This window comes from Mixophyes fleayi, chromosome 11, assembly GCF_038048845.1.
Source record: "Mixophyes fleayi isolate aMixFle1 chromosome 11, aMixFle1.hap1, whole genome shotgun sequence".
NCBI lineage: Eukaryota > Metazoa > Chordata > Amphibia > Anura > Limnodynastidae > Mixophyes > Mixophyes fleayi.
Window position 1 is genome coordinate 77811976 of NC_134412.1, and position 22606 is coordinate 77834581.

General features: G+C 41.0%; 1 protein-coding gene across 4 annotated transcripts in view; it reads left to right on the top strand.

Moving 5' to 3' along the window:
• VWA1 (von Willebrand factor A domain containing 1) overlaps positions 1-15786 on the top strand; it is an 85869-nt gene extending 70083 nt beyond the window's left edge. For all 4 annotated transcript variants that reach the window (XM_075189798.1, XM_075189799.1, XM_075189801.1 and 1 more), the window contains 2 exons: positions 11248-11517; positions 14379-15786. In XM_075189798.1, the coding sequence (XP_075045899.1) occupies positions 11248-11517; positions 14379-14419 (311 nt within the window). In that variant the 3' untranslated portion in view covers positions 14420-15786. The remainder of the gene's footprint in view (positions 1-11247; positions 11518-14378) is intronic.
• Positions 15787-22606: the final 6820 nt, after the last annotated feature.

The window sequence follows — 22606 nt, forward strand, 5'->3', positions numbered from 1 at the left end:
TTGTATGCCCTTCAAGGGTGCAATAAAACACTTAATACATTATTTGGAAAGGTACATGGTACAGTAGAACGTGTATCAGCTATACAGAATTCTCTACTACAGTTCTTCAAGTTTAACAGGTTCTTCTGTCCAACGCATGTCTTTAAGCTCAGAATACATTTAAACACTTCATGTTCATCAATAGCATCATCCTATGTCTATCAATAATGTCATATGCAATCTCCTTCAGCTTGCGTTAATATACACACATCTAATAATGTCACCAGTTCTTTTCATCAACCCTTGTGGGCGGGCTATTGTCTGTTCGTTCTTCCCAGTCTCTCAATGCTCAGATTTAACAGTGATCGGCTTGCAAAGCATTGGGAGACTTCAGACTAAGGGACCTAGGTGTCCTACTTTTTCCCCTAGTGACCTCCCACCCATAGTTCAGGTACCTCAAGAATATTTAGTGGAAAGAGAACTAATCCTACTTGATATAATCACTGAGGCACATGTGAGCACGCCCAGCACTTTGTTTGGTCTAAAACCTTACCCTCCCAAGAATGATAATCATTCTCAAGGATGCCTGCTCAAGTCCGAATATTACTGGACTGGCATCGCTGGGTGTGTCTCTTTTCTAACCATGGGGTCGCCGTACTTACGGACGTAATGCTACTCAGACAATAGCCCCTCGCACTTTCTCCAAGCTCCAAGGTTTCCAAATTTTTCTTTACCCCTGAATTGAATAGAGTAATTGGCCGGACTGATTATGCTACTAACTTCTTCCTCCCCAACACCTCCTTATCATTACCTGAACCAGTCTCTGTCACCTGCTAATAATCAAAAGAATTAACCGTCCTGAGAAGAGAGTGAAATGGGAGAACACAAAAGAGGATAAACTACAACTTCATGCTGGACAACAGTCTTAGCCTTTGGCTCAGGTGCTACTAACTGCATTCGAGGCCTTTCAGTACAGACTCATGAGTGCCCTTGGACCCTTCTCTGAGTGTTGGCCCCTCTGCAGTGGGTGGTATGGGCACCAGTGTGTCTCTGCTACCCTTGAAGCCGTGAGGCTGGTAGCCTACACCTGGTACCTGTCTGGCAAATAACCTAAGCTTAAGAAATTACTGCTCCACAACTTACTCTCCTGATCCAACATCCTGACAGTTAGTGTGACCTTTCAGGAAACAGTGTTTTGGACGTTCTCGGTTGCTGTCTCACTATTTACCTTCTCTCAAGGTCTAACCTAGCCTCCCAGTTACAATCTCCTCTCACGAGGGGTCAAGAACATTTCAAAAACTGACAGGTTAGGAGTCTGCCCAGGGGTGATCCCTTGGTAGCGGGAAAGGACTAGTGGCACTTCAATCAAGTTCCAACTCTTATTCTATTCAATTCATTCTACCGAGTACCACTACTTTATGTTCACACTGGTTTATGGCTAACTGAAAGTATGTGATTTGTTACCACTACTCATACATTATACATCTATTATCAATAACATGAATATCCCTATCATCTATTATAACTCTAGGACTATCACATTAAATAACAAAAGCTTTGAGTATGAAACAGTAATACATTAGACACATTTCAATACACCTCTACCTAGACATATTTCATTGGTACACCTGTGTATACTTGAGGATCCTGCATGGTGGTAATTGGATGACGTGTATTTGTTTTACCTGGAGGAAAACCCATCAGCAGGAGGGATATGGGATGGCTCTATTGGTCTACCTTGTCCATCTCTCCAGAGTCCACCAGACTCCTCACCACATCTCTTCACCTTCCAGACAGTTTATCCCTCGGGTAACACAAATCTTCCTATATTAACCAATATGTGTATGCGTGCATGTGTGTTCACCTTTTTAAAACTAAAACAATACAACGAAAAACAAACAAAACATAGATTTGTTAGCTGTCACATAAAACCCTGCTGTCTATTTGACAGCTATGTTCTCCCTGGTGTGACAGCCATGTATGGTTGTGCGTGTAAGTGTGGACCTTACTAGCAGCTACTTCAGTTGGTAACTGTGTCACTGTATAAAGTCCTCTATGTAGTGTCCTAATCATGTGCTGGTATTGCTATAAAACGATTTCTCAGTCACCTCAACATCGCCCTCTAGACTAGAAAAATGCTAAAGACCAATGTATATCAATCGATTTTCCCTCTGCTAACTCACATGTCATTCTCAGTACCTCATATTCAGCTACTTGACTAAGTGGGAAAGGCAAAGAGGTCTCTTTCTATAACACTTTCTTCAAATATAACAGTATCCAGTACATGCCTGTCTAACAGTGAAAATTATAAAACATGAAAATTCTACATTTTCTAGGGTTTCACATTATGTCGTATCTTGTGGTAAAAATCCTACTCCAATGTTCTACACAGAGATGCATATCTGTATGCCTATCCTCTAGCAATCTCCTGTCTCCACCCTTTGTGCATCCATAAAAAGGCACATTTTTGTACAGGAGGCACGAGCCAAAACAAAAAAACAAAACAGATATGCAATCTATAACACATGAATCGTATTTCCACAACAGAACCTTTCTGCTTAAAATCAGCAGTTTCTATACACATGAAAACAAAACCCCTGACTGTTTCTGTAACTCATATCAATCTAGTGTGTGTATCTCTGAATTTGTCTTATGTAAAAACATAAAAATATGTTTTAGCCCCATTGTTGAGACTGATTTTATCTCTACCAGAGCAGAGAGAGAGAGAGGGTAGAGAGAGAGAGAGAGAGAGAGGGTAGAGAGAGAGAGAGAGAGAGAGAGAGAGAGAGAGAGAGGGTAGAGAGAGAGAGATGTAGGTAGGGGGAGAGACTAGCGTTTGTGTAAAGAATGAGAAATAGGAAAGCAATGAATGATGGGAATACAAAGGTTTGAATACAAACATACATGTAGAAAGGGAGATTTTTTTTTTTACAACAAAATGACAGCTGGATTGGACTCTGACTCTATGGGGAAATGGCTGTATTCATTCCACTGTTCCCCTTAGCTATTTGCTAACTATGACCCCTCCCCATACTTGACTAGGGGTTCTTAACAGTGCAATCCAGTGTCGTCCGTCATTTGTTCATTAAGAACTCGGTATCTCATTGACTACATACCTTTTCAACGGACTTTTCTAACTTATAATAGAGAAATGTAAAAATGTACTCTTAGTGACTCATATTTTCTCTAACATACATAAAACGATATTTTGAAGCAAAGTATGTACATACTTCATTGTTGGATAATGATTCTCAGCCAAACAAATTATCATGAGTCACTGCAGCCTAAAACAAAAGAGTGTTCCAATTGTCTATTGTTAATTAGTCTTTCAAGAGTAATTCTTCTATTTCTCTATCTCACCCCTTTTAAACACTTGTCTATACTTCTTTTGTGTCCCTTTTATCTGTGAAAAGAAAAACAAGATAGTTATCTTAAAACAGCAAACAAAACAAACATTTCTATTCTTTGCCGTCGGCTAGCGATTTAGGAAAACAAACATGTGACAACATAAAACGAACAAACAAAATCAACAAAGATTACTTTTAAAAAAAATAAGTTTCTTTCTACATTTTGCACCTTAATGCTCACCACAGATTAACTCTAGAGTCGGCTATATTTCTCCCCCAGGAATTGGCTGCTATGAGGTGCACAGGAAACTGTTGAGAAGTCTCCGAGACTTGTGTGCGCCGTCTCTGTGGGTGTCTATGTGATTCCCCCTTAGATGGGCCAAGTCTCTTTGCTTCCACTCTTGTCATTGTACAGTCCTGTGCTTGGTGTCCTATTTTAGTGCATCTAAAACACTTTCTCAACTCATGTTGTTTCTCTTCTTTTTTACAATCTCTTGCGAAATGGCCTTCTTCGTTACACTTAAAACACCTGATTTTTCTATGTTTCTTATTATGTGGGTTGTATGCTGGTGGTCGTGTGTGCAGTCCCTCTAGTGCTGGGATACTTACAATCATTACCCTATCACTTAGTGTCTCTTTCTGTTTATTCATACTTCTATCATGTTCTATAGCTGACTCCCTGAGAACACTTACAGTACTTCCTCTCCAGTATGGTAATGAAGTTTGCACCCTTTTTTTCAAGTTTTCCCTGAGTCCATCCATTAGAACGTGAACAGCAACCTCTCTGTAATCTTCATTATCTTTTATGTCTGGTACCCCAGTATATTTGACCATCTCCATCAGAGCCCTGCAAAAGTAGTCTGTTGCATTTTCACTATCTTTTTGCTGGATACTAAAAATTTTACTCCAGTCCACTATCACTGGGAAATATATGGCCAACTGTGTGATTATATTTCTAATATTGTCCTGATTATCATCCTCGGTTAAGGATTCATCCTCCTCCAACATACAATCATTAATGAACTTTTGTATATCAGTATTGAGAGGAAGACAGGCCTTCAATAATACTCGCCAATCTTTATTAGTTGGCTCATACACATTACCATAATATCTAATAAACTGCTGACATTTGGTCAAATCTTTCCTAGGATCAGGGAAATCAGACAAAATTGAAAATGTTTCAGACCTAGTGCATGGATCATGCTTTGCTACATGTTTTAAGGGAACATCACTATTCCTGTCTGCTTTCCCATTGGGAACTGCTGCTGTGCAGATTGGATGTAAGTCTGCCAAATCACTGAAACTAGTTGCTGAAATTGCTGCTGCAGTACAATGGATGTCTCCCCCTGTGTTAACCTTTTCATTATTCTCACCACTTTCAGCAGCTGCCCCTGCTGGTGGGACCGTTCCTCTTCTTTGTCCTGAAACATTACTTTTAACGTTACTTAAAACAACATACAAGTTACTAGTTACAGTTTTTACATTTTTGGTATTGGCTGTACTTCCCGCCCCGACCGAATTTATCGGGGGCGTGTTTGCGCTCAGTTCGCCACGCTTTGCAATGCACACTTCCGGAATGCTTGTTTCCGGTACGCTTACTTCCGCTGAACACGTGTTTTTCCTTACACTCACTTCCGCTGTGCGTTCGCTGCTCTGCCACGTGTTACCTTCCATTTGCCACGATTTTAAACAATGATTATGTGCATTTCTCACTTTCGTTGACTTAATCAACCGTACTTTATCTTTTACGGTATTTAGCACCTCTGCATTAAAACTCCCTGTTGTTGGGAAAGGCCTATCACATTCTTTGGTCATTTCGACCCACGTGTCACAATACACAGTTGCGTATGCACCATATTTTGCACACATGAGAAACCTCGCTGACTCAATAAGACCTTCCTTAGGCAGTAAACTGGCAATCTCTAGCGTATGCCTAGCACCCATGTTGCACAATATACTTTCTACCCGGAACACAGACACACCGCAATGCTCTGTTCCTTCCGGCCAAATGTGAAACACAGACACACCGCAATGCTCTGTTCTTTCCACCAAATAATTTCAACTCTGTTGCTATACTCACCGCTAGAGATCTATAATGCTCGGTGAACGTATTTCCTGTTAGCCGCGTTCACTCGCTTTTCTCGCCCTTGGCGAGGGTCCCTAATACAGAAATATCACTGTGGGCCCCAAGGGCTATCAGCTCCTCGATACCCTGGCTAAACCACAAAAATCTGCTGAGTTTATTATCGCTGGGAGCGCAAAGTCGATACAATCAACCTGCCTTTCCAGTATAATTCCTCCTAGCTGCTTCACCAATTCGCACTAACGGTGCGACCGGATCGCACTGCCTACTAATACTAATTATTAGCAAACCTTGCGATCTATTGGTAGCGCTTTTGCGAAAACTTCGTTTTCGCATTCGGTATACCTGCCCTGTATACCGTCCTTCAGTTGGGCAATCCGCCTCGTCAGACAGCAACTGAGCACCTCAACAATAAAACAGTGTATCTACGTTACAACATCACACACTATACACCTTTTCTGCGCAGAAAATCAAAAGTTCCCAACAACAGTAATAATACCTCAGAGGCTTTCACAAGTAATTATACTATACACGTACAATAACTATCAAAACGATTGTTTAACCACGTGGCAAGTCTACCGGAAGTTCGCGTACGCACAGCAGGAAATACACATACGCTAAGCAATGCAATACAGTTAAAACGCACAATGACAGAAAAAAGAAACAGTTTTCTCTTTTGTCCCTAGGTTCTAGTTAGCGTGCCCTAGATAATGCAAAACGGACATTCGGTTTCACAACACAGAGTAAAATTCAGGTTTTGAACACAATGTGTTCTTACCCGTTTATGACGCGTCTCCACCCTTTGTTGAGGAACCGAAATCCGTTGGTCTTGCGTATCATCGGCAACGAAACCTCCAAAGCTCACGAGCCCCCAAATTATTAAAGTAATTCTATCGTTTTAAAATAAGCATTGCCCAATCAATTGAATGTGTGTCCAAAGCACAAAGTGATTTATTTTTAACAGATGTAAATAGTCAACAATTCAATACATTATTATATCATGATAAAGTACAGTACAGCACAGCCAATACCAAAAGATAAGTACATACCAAATGCAATCGCTTGCGCACGCTGCGCAATCACCGGACCCGATGGACAATATTCTGTATAGAATATTGTGTCAGAGTTGACTGAGCCCCAGTGAGATGCAGCTAATATATATACAGTCAGTGTTTCATTGAGAACATTAGAGATGACGTAGATTGTTTCTATAGGTCCAGACGTTGGGTGGGTCCAGGCCAGACAGGTAATAGGTTGATTCAATCTAAGGAATCCAAAGGTGGGGGTCTTCTCTCCAGGGGGTCTGCTCCTTTTCATAGCCAGTATCATACAAAGGTTTTACTCTCTAATATCAATAACTAAAGTATGCAATGTGCGATCTCTTCGCCGATTGCACCGGACAGCTGCTGATGATTAGGGCTTCAATATGATATCAGGCATGACACCTTTCCTATTACCTAAACCTTTAATAACACTACAATGTACATATAATCACTATATATATATATATATATATATATATATATCTATATATATATATATATATATATATATATATATATATATATAGACTAATAATATACCGAATACTATCTGCTCCTGAATTACAGTGTAACAGAACCAATATGAAATGATATAAATAACTAACTGTTGTAATGCGAGTGTGTGCGTGCGTATTTTACCGTGCGAATGCACCACGTCACGTAACACGTGGCGTACGCTTCGCAATACGCACGGCAAACCAATATTAAACCAATATACTTTCGTTCATCCAATTATACGACTTCAACAGTATATTATCGTATAACACAAACATATTGTAAATAATTATATTATAAAAGTATTAAGATGTGCTTAGTAAAAGGAGGCTAGTGTACAAAGCAGAGTCCATTCCCTGTGGGTCCGGTGTACAGTACTTGATTCACACGTGCCCTATAGAGCACAATCCCTGGTAGCCCAGTGTACAATAGATTGCCCAGTCTAGTGGCCAAATGTACAATATATTGCCCAGTTCTTCATGGTCAGTTGTGCCCTACAGAGCCCGGTACCTGGTGGCCCAGTATACAATGGTAGATAATGGTAGCCTGTAATTAATTAGCTGGTTGTATTTCACTACTTCACTGAACTCTGACAGCCAATTGGAGTGCAGTAAAGACAGGAAACTGATCTCTGAGCCAATAATAGAACAGACTTGTAGTGTTCAGCTAAACTGCATTTAATGGGGGAAGGAAATTGAGCAGCGATATAACAATATTTTATCGAACCATTGGCATTTATACGATTTTATAATTCCAGTATTCAATGCAGAGTCATTTCTAGTGAATGATATACAATACAGAGATCATTTTAGTGAGCTATGTACAATACAGAGAGCATTGATTGAGTGATATACAATAACGACAGAATTCTAGTGCTCACGCTATAGTACAGAGAGCATTCTGGTGACACATATACAATATAGAGAGCATTCTGGTGACATATATACAATACAGAGAGCATTCTGGGGACACGTATATGATACAGAGAGCATTCTGGGGACACGTATATGATACAGAGCGCATTCTGGTGACACGTATACCATGCAGAGAGCATTCTGGTGACACGTATACCATACAGAGAGCATTCTGGTGACACGTATACCATGCAGAGAGCATTCTGGTGACACGTATACGATACAGAGAGCATTCTGGTGACACGTATACCATACAGAGAGCATTCTGGTGACACGTATACGATACAGACAGCATTCTGTTGACACGTATACGATACAGACAGCATTCTGGTGACACGTATACGATACAGACAGCATTCTGGTGACACGTATACCATACAGAGAGCATTCTGGTGACACGTATACGATACAGACATCATTCTGGTGACACGTATACCATACAGAGAGCATTCTGGTGACACGTATACGATACAGACAGCATTCTGGTGACACGTATACGATACAGAGAGCATTCTGGTGACACGTATACGATACAGACAGCATTCTGGTGACACGTATACCATACAGAGAGCATTCTGGTGACACGTATACCATACAGAGAGCATTCTGGTGACACGTATACCATACAGAGAGCATTCTGGTGACACGTATACGATACAGACAGCATTCTGGTGACACGTATACATAACAGACAGCATTCTGGTGACACGTATACGATATAGAGAGCATTCTGGTGATTGATATACATCACATAGTATTTTCTAGTGACCACTATACAAAACGAGTGCAATCTATTGTCCATCATACTATTCAGACTACAAATCTAGTGGCTACCGCAAGACAGACATCGAAACGCTGGTGGCTACTACAGTGCAGATAACGTCAAGCCACCCTTCCTCCCAATTTGGGTACTTACCACCGTTCTGTCCGCTGGTCCATATTCTGAAAGCTCCAGAGGTTTTAGTAACAACCAGAGTAAGACAGGTTCCAACATTCTAATTGCTGATGAACACTATTGCCATTCACCAACTAGAGAGCCCCAGGCTGTATGACATTGCTCAAGGCACCCGTCGGCATTGGTCAGCCCCTAGCAATGAGTCCGGCTTCTGCAGGGGCAGATCTAGAAAAGTACTGTACCCGGGGCGATTTAGGCCCCGCCCCTTTCTAAAATCTTAGGCTGCCGACGGCTGCACACTATGTGCAGGTCCGTCCAGCCGTGACAGGCAGGGACAGTGTGCTGCCCGGCTGCTCTGATTGTGTTTTAAACACAGTCAGAGCAGCCAGGCAGCACACTGTCCCTGCCTGTCACGGCTGGACGGACCTGCACATAGTGTGCAGCCGTCGGCAGCAAGTGTCTGCTAGGGGGGGGCGATCGCCCCTATCGCCCCCCCCTGGATCCGCCACTGGGCTTCTGTAGCAAGAAACAGGCAGCAGATGCTGTTCTGGGCTTTGCTCTGTTCAGAGATATTGCCATTTAGTCACACTGTAGTCTCTGGATAGAGCCCCATGAATGGAGACATCACTTAATATAATAAACGCTGGGCAGGGGCGTGGTCACACCAGTTTCTGATTTAGTATGGGGGGAGGGAGAGTTAAGAGCTGCCCTTGGGTCCTGCCATCTACAGGCATGGGTCTACTGTTCCTAATTATAAACCCATTATTACAGTGTTCTCTGTGCATGAAACATGTTGCAGCTGAGGTTCCCTGGGTTGATGTTGGTTACCTATTCTTTCTGATACTTTTATGGGTATGTCACTGTGGGGGGATTCTATAAAATTGCATGTAGTAGAAGGGGAACATAAACTGTAATTAAAATGGAGGTAAATAAATTTTAGCCCACCCCCAAACAAGTATCTGTTGTTCAAATATTTGTCTATAAATCTCCTCACTGCATGCACAACCAGACCTTATAGGTGGGTAAAGGGGGCATAATCGGAATGTGAGTTTAAAAATAACAACAAACAAATGCAACTAAAACATAGGTGGGTTATAAAGGTGTGCAGAGATGTTGCAGGGTATTAAGCCCTATCTTACAACATATTCAGTGTTTAGAAAAGTTAAATGGTTTGCCCAGCTAGAGCTGCCAACCACCACAAATGCAGATGGACCCCCGTGAAAATAATGTAACCATAGTGCATGATGTGGTGGGTGTTGGCAGAAAGTGATTGGACAGTGTCTTTGCCAACCAATCACATCCTGTAGACACCCATGTGACCCACCTCACCACAGTCCTTCCATTATCGTTTTATAAGACTGGATGAACTGTTTCTTTTTTAGCCGCTATATTTTATGCAAAATCAAAGTGCAAATGTACCTTTTTTTCTTTAATAACTGAGCGTTCAACCGGACAAGCTTAAAATATTATTATTTTTTCCATTTATTTTCTACATAGAAGGTATTTTGATACAAGTGGCTTCATAAAGATCAATGCGTTAAGAATTAGTTTGCCCGTACTTAAGAGCAAATGATAACTAGACATAAATCTGGATGATGATATGCGTTTATAAAAAGGTTGAATAACAGCTATGGGCTTTCTCTTGAGATTGGAAGTATAGGGAAACACTGCTTCAGACAGTTCGAGGGTTAATGGGCTAATAATTGTTCTAATGAAAATAAGAGCTCAAAAGTGATCAGTGGGCAATATTGAAATATAGCAATGTTAGCAGATGAATAGTCATGAAAAAATATGTGCCCATCGCTAAAAAACTGGCTAAAGCCAAGGGTAGTTTTAATAGGTCATTGGTCAAATATCTTTTGTCTTAGTGCTGCCCTTGGTAGAGGGGGCGTGGGAGGTACAGGGCATAGCTCAGTGCCATGGAGGGCAGGGCTGAGTGGCAATCAGGTTTGGCAGGCTTTGTATGACACACACACACACACGATGGTGTTGCTTAGTGGTAGGATTATTGCATCAAATATTGGAGGGAGAGAGTAGCAGGGAGTGAGAAGGAGGTATTAAACTGGATAGAACATGGGTGAACATTTGTGATGTTTGTGTGTTTTTATTGTTAATGCAAAATGTTTATTTCTGTGCTAATGCAGTGTGTGTGTGTGTGTGTGTGTGTGTGTGTGTGTATCTGTATCTGTGTATTAATGAATGTGTATGTTACAGGAGAGAGCAGTTACTTTTCAGACAGGAAGTTACTCCTCTGCAGAGCAGGTGCTGTCCGGCTGGATATACTGTGAGGAAATTTGCCACCTGTGTCAATATAATAGAATTGTATCATTTCCTGCTTAGGCCTGCTTCCTTTTGTCACTATTTAGTGTATCACCTACTTGGTGCATTTAGGTATTTAATATGGATGACTATTCTGTCTTCCTTGTTCTACTGCTCTTGGATCAAAGACAGCAAATTTACTGACAATACAAACCTGTATTTTCTTTGATAGAGGACTCCAAAGTGAAGTACCTACGTTTTGAGGACCTAGGCCCTGACAGCCTGAAGGCCACATGGGGGTCAGCAGATGGAGAAGTAAAGGGCTATCGAGTAAGGTGCCGAAGGCAAGCGGGCCGCTCCTCAGTAGTCAGTGTGGCGCCGCAAACTCACAGTATACATTTGACAGATGTACCCGACGGGACTACGAGCAAGATATGTGTTATGCCGGTATATAAGAATGGTGCTGGAGAAAGTCTGTGCAGAAAAGTGCAAAAACAACCAGGTAGGTGATGTAAGTGACGGCTACGCCTAAATGCCAACAGGTGCTAGTAAGACAGAACTGTAAGGACATCATCATTTATTTATATAGCGCCACTGATTCCGCAGCGCTGTACAGAGAACTTATTCACATCAGTCCCTGCCCCATTGGAGCTTACAGTCTAAATTCCCTAAGACACACAGACAGACACACAGACTAGGGTCAATTTTGATAGCAGCCAATTAACCTACCAGTATGTCTTTGGAGTGTGGGAGGAAACTGGAACATCCGGAGCAAACGCACGCAAACACAGGGAGAACATACAAACTCCACACAGATAAGGCCATGGTCGGGAAGGCAGAAGTGCTAACCACTAAGCCACCGTGCTTCCCACATAGAGAGTAACATAGTTATTGCATGAAAAAAGGGATCTATTTAACAAAGGGATTAAAGCTCTACATACGGTGAAAATGGGAGTTTTCCCTGGATTTAGGGTTTTTCCCTATTTAACAAATTCCCCTGGCTGGTGAACACTATAGTCTCCCCAGGGGCCCCCGGAGAAGCTTCCCCATAGCGATAACAGAGGTTCTCCACTGGATAAAATACTTCATTATTTAAGTAAAGTATTTTCTCTTTAGTAAAACTAATAATCATTTATTTTTCTATTTTTTACTTTTTTTTACTTTTTATTATTTTAATTTTGGCTCAGCTGCCTTGACGAAATTTTATTATTATATTGGGCGATAGGAGATTTTCTAATGCTGTAAAAAAAACATAATCTTCCAAATCGCCCGTCCTTGTTAAATAGACCCCCAGTGTGCATGGAAATGTTTATCTGTCTCAAAATCATCTAACATGCATTATGACATAAGTAACATTTGTACATGGGTTTTGCAAACCCATGTACAAATGTTCTCCTATCAAGACAGTTCTTATTTCCTGAGCCTGCTGGTTGTTCCAGCTATTACTAACTTCCCAGGGTCAGAATAGTTGGTTCTACACGCTTTACGTACTTATTTGCGGCCTGGGACAAGCAGAACGAGGTGTAGTCTGAAGTACAAGTTGACGTCCCGCCCTCTATAAATAATGGACAGACTGGCTGGATGACAATCTGTAGTCCAAACCAGTTTCCCAGTTCTTGGATCCATGCAACAACTGCAGTGAGAAAACAGACACCTAGGGGTAAATGTATCTAGCTGAGAGTTTTCCTGCATGCTTGAAAAGTGGAGATGTTGCCTATAGCAACCAATCAGATTCTAGCTATCATTTTGTAGAATGTACTAAATTAATGATAGCTAGAATCTGATTGGTTTTTCAAACCCATCAGAAAACTCTCAGCTTGATACATTTACCCCCTAGGGTTATATTTACTAAACTGCGAGTTTGATAAAGTGGAGATGTTGCCTATAGCAACCAATTAGATTCTAGCTGTCATTTTGTAGAATGTTCTAAATAAATAATAACTATAATCTGATTGGTTGCTATAGGCAACATCTCCACTTTTTCAAACCCGCAGTTTAGTAAATATAACCCCTGGAGTGCAGAGACGTTAATGTGTTTTAACAGAGGGTAGGGGCAATGGGGGCGAGTACTGCCCACAGGTGACAAACCCCTTTTAAATTAGAAAATTAGAAGAGTACAGACATGTTTTTTATTATACTCTTAGGTCACACTCCTGCCTTGTCCTTCCATACCTTTAGACTTGGATTATTTTAAGGAAGTGTGGAGTACACTTGAAGAATAATTATTTAGATAGAGCTGTACAGAGAATATGTAATAATTATTTACATCAGTTCCTGCCTCATTGGAGAGAACGGTGTAAATTTCCTTCCACGCACAAACAAGGTAACTCCTTGTCAGGAGCCAATTAACGTACGAGTATATTTTTTGCATGAGCAGGGAAACTGGAGCGCCCTGAGGAAGCCTACGCAAACACGGAGAGAATATACAGATTTCTCACAGATTGGACTCTATTTGGGATTGAACCCATGACTGAGCTGTGAGGCAGCAATGTTAACCACTGTGCCACCATTCTTTGCTCCACAGTGCCACCGTGCTGTACAACATAAAACTGCAATACTGTAGCTATAGGAACAAGACTTACAAATAAATAGTTATTAATATTACAACACATGTCTATAAACTTTCTGCCTAACCAGTAAACTGTTAAAAATTGAAATCCTTCTGAGTGAAAAAACAGATTCTATTCTAGCACATCTAAGTCAGAAACAGAAGCCAATCTTAATAAGAATGACTGAACCCAGCTTAGAAGGTGAGCGGATCTCAAACAGCTCTTAGTATGAAATTATGCATTGTCCTTGAAAATGCAACACGGGATGAATGCAGCAAGCAATTACACTCAGTGTTCAATATGATTAGGGATTGAGCAATATCCTTGACAAATGCTGAAGGTTCATGCCATGAAATTGTAACTTAACATTTAGCTAAATAGAATCCTGCAGTTGTGGTTTTTTTTTAACATAGAAGATGATTTAACTCTGAATTTTGCAGACAATATAACCTGATCACAAATGGTGTTTTAGATGACCGTACAAAGGCCCATACAAAGGCTCCAAGGTCTGCTGCTCAGTCCGAGGAACAGGATCACGGTCCAATCTGGCCACCCATGGGGATAAGGTTTGGTGCTTGGGCGACGTAGCCATATCACTTCCTGTTTACGCTGAGGCCTGCCACACACTGGATGTTAACGGTCCTATTCACATCTTAATTTCCAAAATACTTTATAAGTCACACTCCTTTTGAGGCCAATTGTCCAATATCGCAGTCTTGCGTGCTAATCTTTACTTATGATAAATCCAGCCATCTATAAAATTTAGTTCAAACATGAAGAACTTTGAAACCTTGTTTTTCTTTTGCCCCAACAGGAACGTTGGCAAACCATTATTCAAGAGTGCGGACCCAGTAAAGACACGTTCGAAGAACACAACGATGACCATCTTGACTAGGGTTCGGAAAAGAGCCAGATGAATGCAAACTGCTCTACAGGATGAGGAGAGCTGCAGTTTCCTTACCGTCCAGACTTTACTGTAGACGTGAGACAGCAGACGCTGTAAAGATAACAGTGGGATGAGCTTGGGCATTGTGTCTCCAGAAGAAGAATAGACGATCTTGAACCACACAAACTTGCGTCCGTAGTGTAAATTATATTATTCAAAAATACTCCTGGTGACCACACTCAACCAGTGTATTTCATTCATAACCACTAAGAAACTGCTCCTAACATGACCATTTAATTTTCATACCAAGTGCAAGACATTGACTGGAAGTCAGAGCAAAGAGTATCTGCTAATTGGTACAATGGACAGAGTTGGACATAGTGCTTAAGCATGGACTAAGGAAATGGGATGGTAGTTTGCGGTTCTGGAGTGAGCAATGAAATAGATGCTGTAGGTTTTAATGCAATTGTAAATATCAGCGAGGAAATAATCTGTTACAAAGAGATCTCTCCCGTGTAAAATGAAATGCTACACAGGAAAGAGATACCGGAAAAGCAGAATGCTCAAAAACTACAAATACACCATAGTATATGTACTAAACGCATTTCTTTTGGTCATATCTGTAAACTTAAAGAGGACAACTAAACAATTTACTAACAGCCCAAATAGAACACCCCATATGAACTAATAATAGTAAGTAGAAAGCTAAAAAGTACAAACCACACTGGCTCCAGTGGTAGGCATTCTGCCGGTCTAGCTGTCTGAAAAGTTATTGTCCCATCTCTCCCTATGTTTCTTGACCAGAAGTGAACCAGACAACAGAATCAGTGAGCAGAGGCCAAATATGAAGCTGTTGGGAGGAGGTGAGAGATGATCAGCAGGAGCAATGAACTGTCTCCTGGCAGGGCTATGTGGCACAATAAAAAGAGTTATAACACTTCTAAGTGTGCTCTTTTACATGTTTATTCTATGTTTGCCTTTAGTGCTTTATTAATAATAACAAATATATCCACACAAGGGAATTACAATATCATACAAGTCTTGTTCTTTTGTCAATTAAATGGGGATTATATTTAATTACAGCAACTTTAGGTAAGTTATCAGTATTACTCAGTCAATGCATTTTTTCTAAGGTCTTTGAGTAATCCACCAATGACCTTTGTCCATATTGTCTTATTGTATATATGTAATAGACGTGTTGCTGACATCTCACTGTTCAGGTGACTTAACAGAGTAAATGACCAGTTGTGGACATTACTGTGTCTATCCTTTAATATGACTGCGTGTTCCATAAGCTAATACGCTCTAATGCATCATTAAAAACAGCCTAGTGACATCTCGTCCAATCATTACATACCACTAGAAGTTTAAGGGGGCTTTGTAGATTTCTTTGTCTAGTCCTGTCCCTGGAAGGGGGGGATTTCAATGACTTATGTCCAATTTATAGAAGATATATTTTCAAGGACATAGTTCCCAGCCTTCACCGATTTCTTGTGTATAGATAGCCCATCACTCTGCCCTGTCGTAACCTGGGAGGTTGTATTTAGGAAACCAGCGCATTGATATAGTCTATGAAATGTATAGCAAATTCATAGCTATTATTCTTCTACAGTGACTTGTATGTTTTTAGTGAAACACTGCAGCCAGGATGTCGTACATGTACTTTCTCTCCCCCTGTCTTATTTGTGTATCACAGTATTTATCTTAATGACCCTGAGCAGTTCCCTGATTGTGTATAAAGTAATGCAGCTCGAGTTCATCTCGTTCCCACTTTTCTTCTTGTTGTCTAAAGCATACACAGTATAGGTATATGGTGCTAAGCAGTGTGCATAGAAATGGAATCCCACATGTCATCTATTTCCCTTTCCCAATATCAAATAAATATCCAGTTTGGGCCGCACTTCCCAACATCGTAGGTGTTAAGCTGCTGGTTTGATAACTAACTTGTAGAACAGATGACAGAGGCCTTCACTTTTAGCAGCCGCCTTTCCCGTAGAGCTTAATGTGCTCACAGGTACTCGGATGCCCCAGGACTTAACTCTTAGCGTAGTGCAAGTTCGTTATACAACACCGCAGCGGGAGGCCAGAGGAGGCTGAGTAGATGGTAGCGGATGGTCAGACGTTAGCCAAGGTCAGGGGTCACAAGGAAGGTAGAATGGTCAGATAACACGCCAAGGGTCAGGGTCACAGGCAAAACAGCGGAGTCCCAGATACAGGCCAAAGGGTCAGGGTCACAGGCAAGGTCCAAAGTACAGGCAAAGGTCACAACGGCAGATCAGATAACAAACGGGCAGAGTATCCCCAGGGACAACAGGAACTGGACAAAGCAGGTCAGCAACAGACTAACTGCCTTATATAGTGACACTGACCAATCAGGGCTTTGCTCTGTAATAGACCACAGTCACCAGATAATTATAACTAGTTAATTAATCAGCCCACAAGCTGTACCAGTTTCAGCGCATGTGCCTGGCTGCTCTGTGTTGCCGGAACGTGCTGAATAGAACATTTGGTGGCGGCCATGGTCGAGAAACAGGAAGTGAAGTCCCGGTCGTCATGGAGACGGTCGGAATGCCAGCACTAGGAGGAAGTGAGTCACGGCGGTGTCCGCGGCCGCCGCGGCTCCTGACAGTAGGTAAGGAAATATGGATATAATATGGCTTCACCCTCAATCCACCAAGATACACCCCTAACTACACTACGACATACTGCTCCGGCTTCCGGACGCTGCAAGCGAGGACTATTGGCTTGTATGGTGTGCATATGTTACCGTGAAAGACCGAAATTGGAGAATGTCGACTTTCACCAGTGAATGTCAACAAACACCAAATACGTTGGTGAAAGATCGAATATTTCATTACATTCTTGTACATTCGGACCCTCACTGGTGTATGTCGACAATCACAGACATGCTCTGGTGAAGGACGAAAAGGGAGGAGCCGACATATAGGCGACAGGTTGTTTCCTGTCAAATCCCGTGTTCTGGTGGAATGAGTGATTCCGATACCCTAATTTATACAGAATGGATACTGGAGTGGATTGTGATCTTTTTCTTGAAAAGTTAAATGCATTAATTGCGAGTAAACGAGAAGACAATTGTTTTTATTTTTCTCAAGAAAAGTACTCGAAAATACTTTCTGAAGTGGTTTCTGCTAAAACTAAGTGCAAGACACCTTTGGATTACCGACGATTAAAACGTTTTGACGTTTTGAAAATTAATGATGAAGAGAAGTTAATTGTACCATTAAAACCAAGAGAAACGAATATACAGTATTATGTTACCAATGAGGAATTGTTTAGAATACTATATGAGACTCATACCAGAATAGGCCACGGAGGAAGAACACGTATGCTTAAAGAGTTGCAAAATAAATACAAAAATATTACATATGAAGTTGTAATGTTGTATTTAAATTTATGCAAACAGTGTCAAATGAAACACAGTGCACCTAAGAAAGGTATTGTTGTGAAACCAATGATAAGTTCTTAAATGTACTGTGAATTAAAGTTCCTAATCATTCCTCTCAAAAAGAGAGGCGAAAATTTATCGCGACTGAACTACGGAGAAAGAAATATGAATCTCGAACATGTTCAACATTCACCATTAGTGCATGGTGAATGTCGACATTCACCGGTGTAAGTCAGAAATAAGGATATTTAACAAATATTTCGGACATACACCAAGCGACTATGTGAATGTTGACATTCACTGGTGAAAGTCGACATTCTCCAATTTCGGTGTTTCACCGTAACATATACACGTATTGCAAAATAGCCTAGATTTATGGGCTTATGAAATAAGTGTGTAAGTAGACTACATGTACTGGAACCAATGGTAACCAATCAGATAGTAGTTATAATCACTAATGGGTCATAGCACATCATTCTTTTTGCTCCATGTGTTTATCTATTGTTTTTTGTTAAGCAGCCCCACTGAGCCTGTATCAGTGAGTTTTTTTATTCTTTCATTCAGTTCTCATAACTCATCCTGTACACTGTATAAACTAGCGGATGTCGGCCTGTCACACAGTTTCACATTCACCAAGGGCAAAAATGAAAGATACTAAAAATGTACCAAACTTGTGCAGAAGGAAATTTCTTCTTAGTATTCGATTTATCTGTTAGACATCTTTCCTCCATTCAAAAAGTCACAGATATGACTCGCACATGGTGTATACATAGAACGCTCTAACTGTTGTTAAACTTAATCTTGTCTTTGCTACTAACTTACACTGAAAATGTTTGTCACAGAAATATATATATACATCTACTATATAAATGCCTAGTGGCGTGTGTGGGAAAAAAAAAACGAAGCTGCAGCGCCACCTGCTGGGCAGAGTTATATAAACTGACCTATATATTTCTTGAAGGAGAAGTGACAGTTGGGAGTGGTTGGTGGTTGCCGGGGGTGACAGTGGGGAGTTTTTAACACCTTAAGTAGCTTGATGAAGGATGTGGCGATGAAGATGAAGGATGAGCTGATGGAGAAAAATGATGAGGTGGTGACATGTGGACAAAACCACGTTAAAAATGGGCGCTTGCGTCGGGAAGTAACGCTCTTCCCCTGAGGAGGCCTGGGCTAGGCCCAAATGCATGACAAGAACCTTTTTAACACCTTAAGTAGCTTGATTTGACTAGAATGCATGAGTATCGTGCACGGGTTAACTTGTACACACACACACACACACACACACACTGGTCAAAGTGGAAATTTAGAAGTGACCGTATGGAAACTGGAATGGGAATGTAAGTGAATGGAATGTGATAGTGTTACAATGAAGGCAGTAGGGGACGTGGCGGTATGGCGTACCACCGTATACACTTCCACCACTTCGATGCACACACACACACACTCAGTGACCACCTCATTGGGTACACCTTTCTAGTACCTGGTAGGGCCCCCCTTGCTCTGCGTTCAGAGATGATCTTCTCCCCACCAGTGTTGTAGCACATGGTTATTTAAATTCCTGTTGCCTTCATATCAGCTTGAAATATTTCCCATTGTCCTCTGACCTCTCTCATTAACCAATTGTTTTTGTCCTCGGAACTGCCACTCACTCTTGAGACTGCTGTGCATGAAAAATTACAGGACATCAGCAGTTTCTGAGACACTTAAACCACCACAACTGGTACCAACAATCATTCCTTGGTCAAAGTAACTTAGATGACATTTCTGGTGTTTGGCCTGACCAACAAATGAACCTCTTGACCATGTCTGCATCTCGCTTCTGCCACATGATTGGTTGATTTGATATCTCCAATAACTAGGTGTACCAGTGTGTGTGTGTGTGTGTGTATGTATGTATGTATGTATGTGTGTGTGTGTGTGTGTATATATATATCACTGTGCAAAAGTTTTAGTAGTTTAGTGTTAATAGTTTATTTTTTAAATCTTTGCCTGGGAGAGACCTTGCTGATGCAGTATAACTACCTTGTGGGGTGTTGCAGTGCTCAGTCTTACATGGGGTATGACCTGTGACATGAAACTGTCTTCCACAACCTCACCTTTGTAGCAGAGTTTGGCTGTTCCTCATCCAGCTTTAAGCCTCCTACACTGCTGTTTCAGTTAATGACTGTGTTCGAACCTACATATGAAAATTAAATCATTATCACTGGTTTGGTATAATTGGTTAATTATACACCTGACTGTAATCCCACAAAATCCCTGACTTTGTACAAGTGCACCTAGAAGAATTGCTGCATTGATGCTGTTTGAAAGGCAAAGGGTGGTCACAACAAATATTGATTTGAGTTAGATTTCTCTTCTGTTCATTCACTTTGCATTTTGCTTATTGATAAAAAATAAACTTTCAACACTTCTAATTTTGAAAGCATGCTTACTTTGCAGCATATTTTCCACACCTGCAAAACTTTTGCATAGTACTGCTGTATATGTATGAAGATGAGATTATATATATATATATATATATATATATATATATATATATATATATTGTGGCAAGAGCCCGCTACTGCAGAAGCACACGCGTACAACTAATTCCTTTTTATGGGTCTTTATTGTCAGGATGGTAATAATGTTTTGACACCGTATACTTGCACAGCAATTATGGAGACCCTCAACGCTTACTATACATAGTCCAGCTCTCTGTCCAGATCAGCCAGCTAGCCCAGCATTGATCTCCCTTAACAATGAAACAAGCAGGGTTTTATACCTGACACTCCTCCCACAGGCCTAGCTTGATGGACAGGTGACACACCCACCTTCTCTTTAAAAGGAAACGCCCATCCCTGGCTCTGTTTAGACTATCAGACCCACCCTGTCTGCTTGCTGAGAGGAAGCAGCTTTCAAATTATGTAAGTAAACCAATTTTAAACTACACATATGTTTTTACCTGGTTTAATCTCCACCTAGGTACATAACTGTGCCAATGTTTTACTCTACTTCCCTGCTTTCTCTGCATATTGCCAGCTAAATGCCTCCTTTTGTTACAAAATATATATATATATATATATATATATATATATATATATATATCTCACGTGTGTGTGTGTAGTCCAGCATCATCAGGCTCTATCTAGATATACATTATACAATACTTATGCATGGCTGAATTTTTCATCAGTATGAGTCATGTATTAAGCAGGCAGCTTTATTTGTTTGACACTGAACTTGTATGTTATTTCCCTACAGTATGTTATTGATTGTTTTGTATTTTTATTATTTTTATTGCAACTAGCTCCTATGTTTTGTTTCTGCACAATAAAACCGTAACAGAGGTTGGAACATAATCCGTGAAGTTTGCTAATTCTTACATAACTCATTTACTAGGTCTTTCTCATATCTTTTGCATTGATTTGGTCAAACACTTCCTTAGAACACATTTTAGAAATAGTGATATCCTGCAGGTGGATGGGGCAGTTTATCACACCTGTTGCCTTAACACTATGAAAGCAGCAACTGACCAATATTCATCCTTAAGCTCACTAGGAACTAGTACCAATTTGCTGAAGCATGAAGCACGATGGGGGAAACCAGTGTTGTGCAGGGAGAAGGAACATTCAGAGCTGCAGTTTGGTGTATGAGATACAGACAGGTGAGTACCGGTTACAGTTGTACAACAACACTTTTAGGATACGTTGCGTCAATCTCCTGAATGGAACTACCTCTAGTTATTCATATATACGAGTATCAGTCCTTTGGCATGGTGTGTTGCAAAGTTCAATAACACCCAATCATCTAAAGATCTTCGGTCTAGCCCTAAGTACCCCGACCTAACAGAGGGTATCCAGTAATGGTGTAGTCTCATAAAAGGTAATGATAGTGGTGGACAAAGTATGCGTGTTGTTGATACTAAACATCTAATAGAGGAATTGATTTTCTGCATTAATCAAGATGAATGAAGTAGGTTATAAAAAGGCTCAGAAAGGAGGAGATGCACCGGGTATTATATTGGACTATGCTTTCTAGCCTCCTGGTGGTGTCACAAGCCCGAGACCAGTGATCGGGATAGTATCTCTTTGTGGCAGCTAAAAGAAAGCCACACATTAGGAAACACATAATAGATGACTCAAGGAGGAAAGTGTCGCGGTTAATAACACCGTAGGAGCCACTGGCTGGTATTTTGGCAACTAAACAGGAAGGAGCGGAGTCTAACGCACCCCCAGTCTTCGCCAGGGATCCCCGCAAGGAGGTATGGTCTTCGCTGCATGAGATGTGCAGGTCACGGTTCTCCAAGTAGTCATCAGCTCAGTGGGAATTAGAACAGGAATGGTCGAACGATCATTCAAAGCCAAGCAGTAGCGCAGTACACCGGGATCATCAGAAGAGGCGTAAGGAACAGGCAGAAGGTCAATACCAAACAAGCTGTGCAGAACCAAATCGGAATCCAGAAGAACGAACCAGGGAACAAGCTAGAAATCAGCAAACACAGGAGACCGGAATAAACAGGAAGTGCTGAAGCTGGTGTGAACCAATACTTTGGCACCCCAATGGTGCCAGAGTGTTCCTTATATAGGGAGAAGAGGAATCTGATTGAAGAGTTCCGTAGCCTCAGGTTTCAAGATAAACTCATCTACATCTAGAGAATTAATTTACCTTCGCCTCCACCTTAAGAATTGGATTGGTAGAATGTGCTGTAATAGAAATGACCTTCCTACCTCGAACATGGTATTAGTTTAACACCTTGGCTATTCAGGTT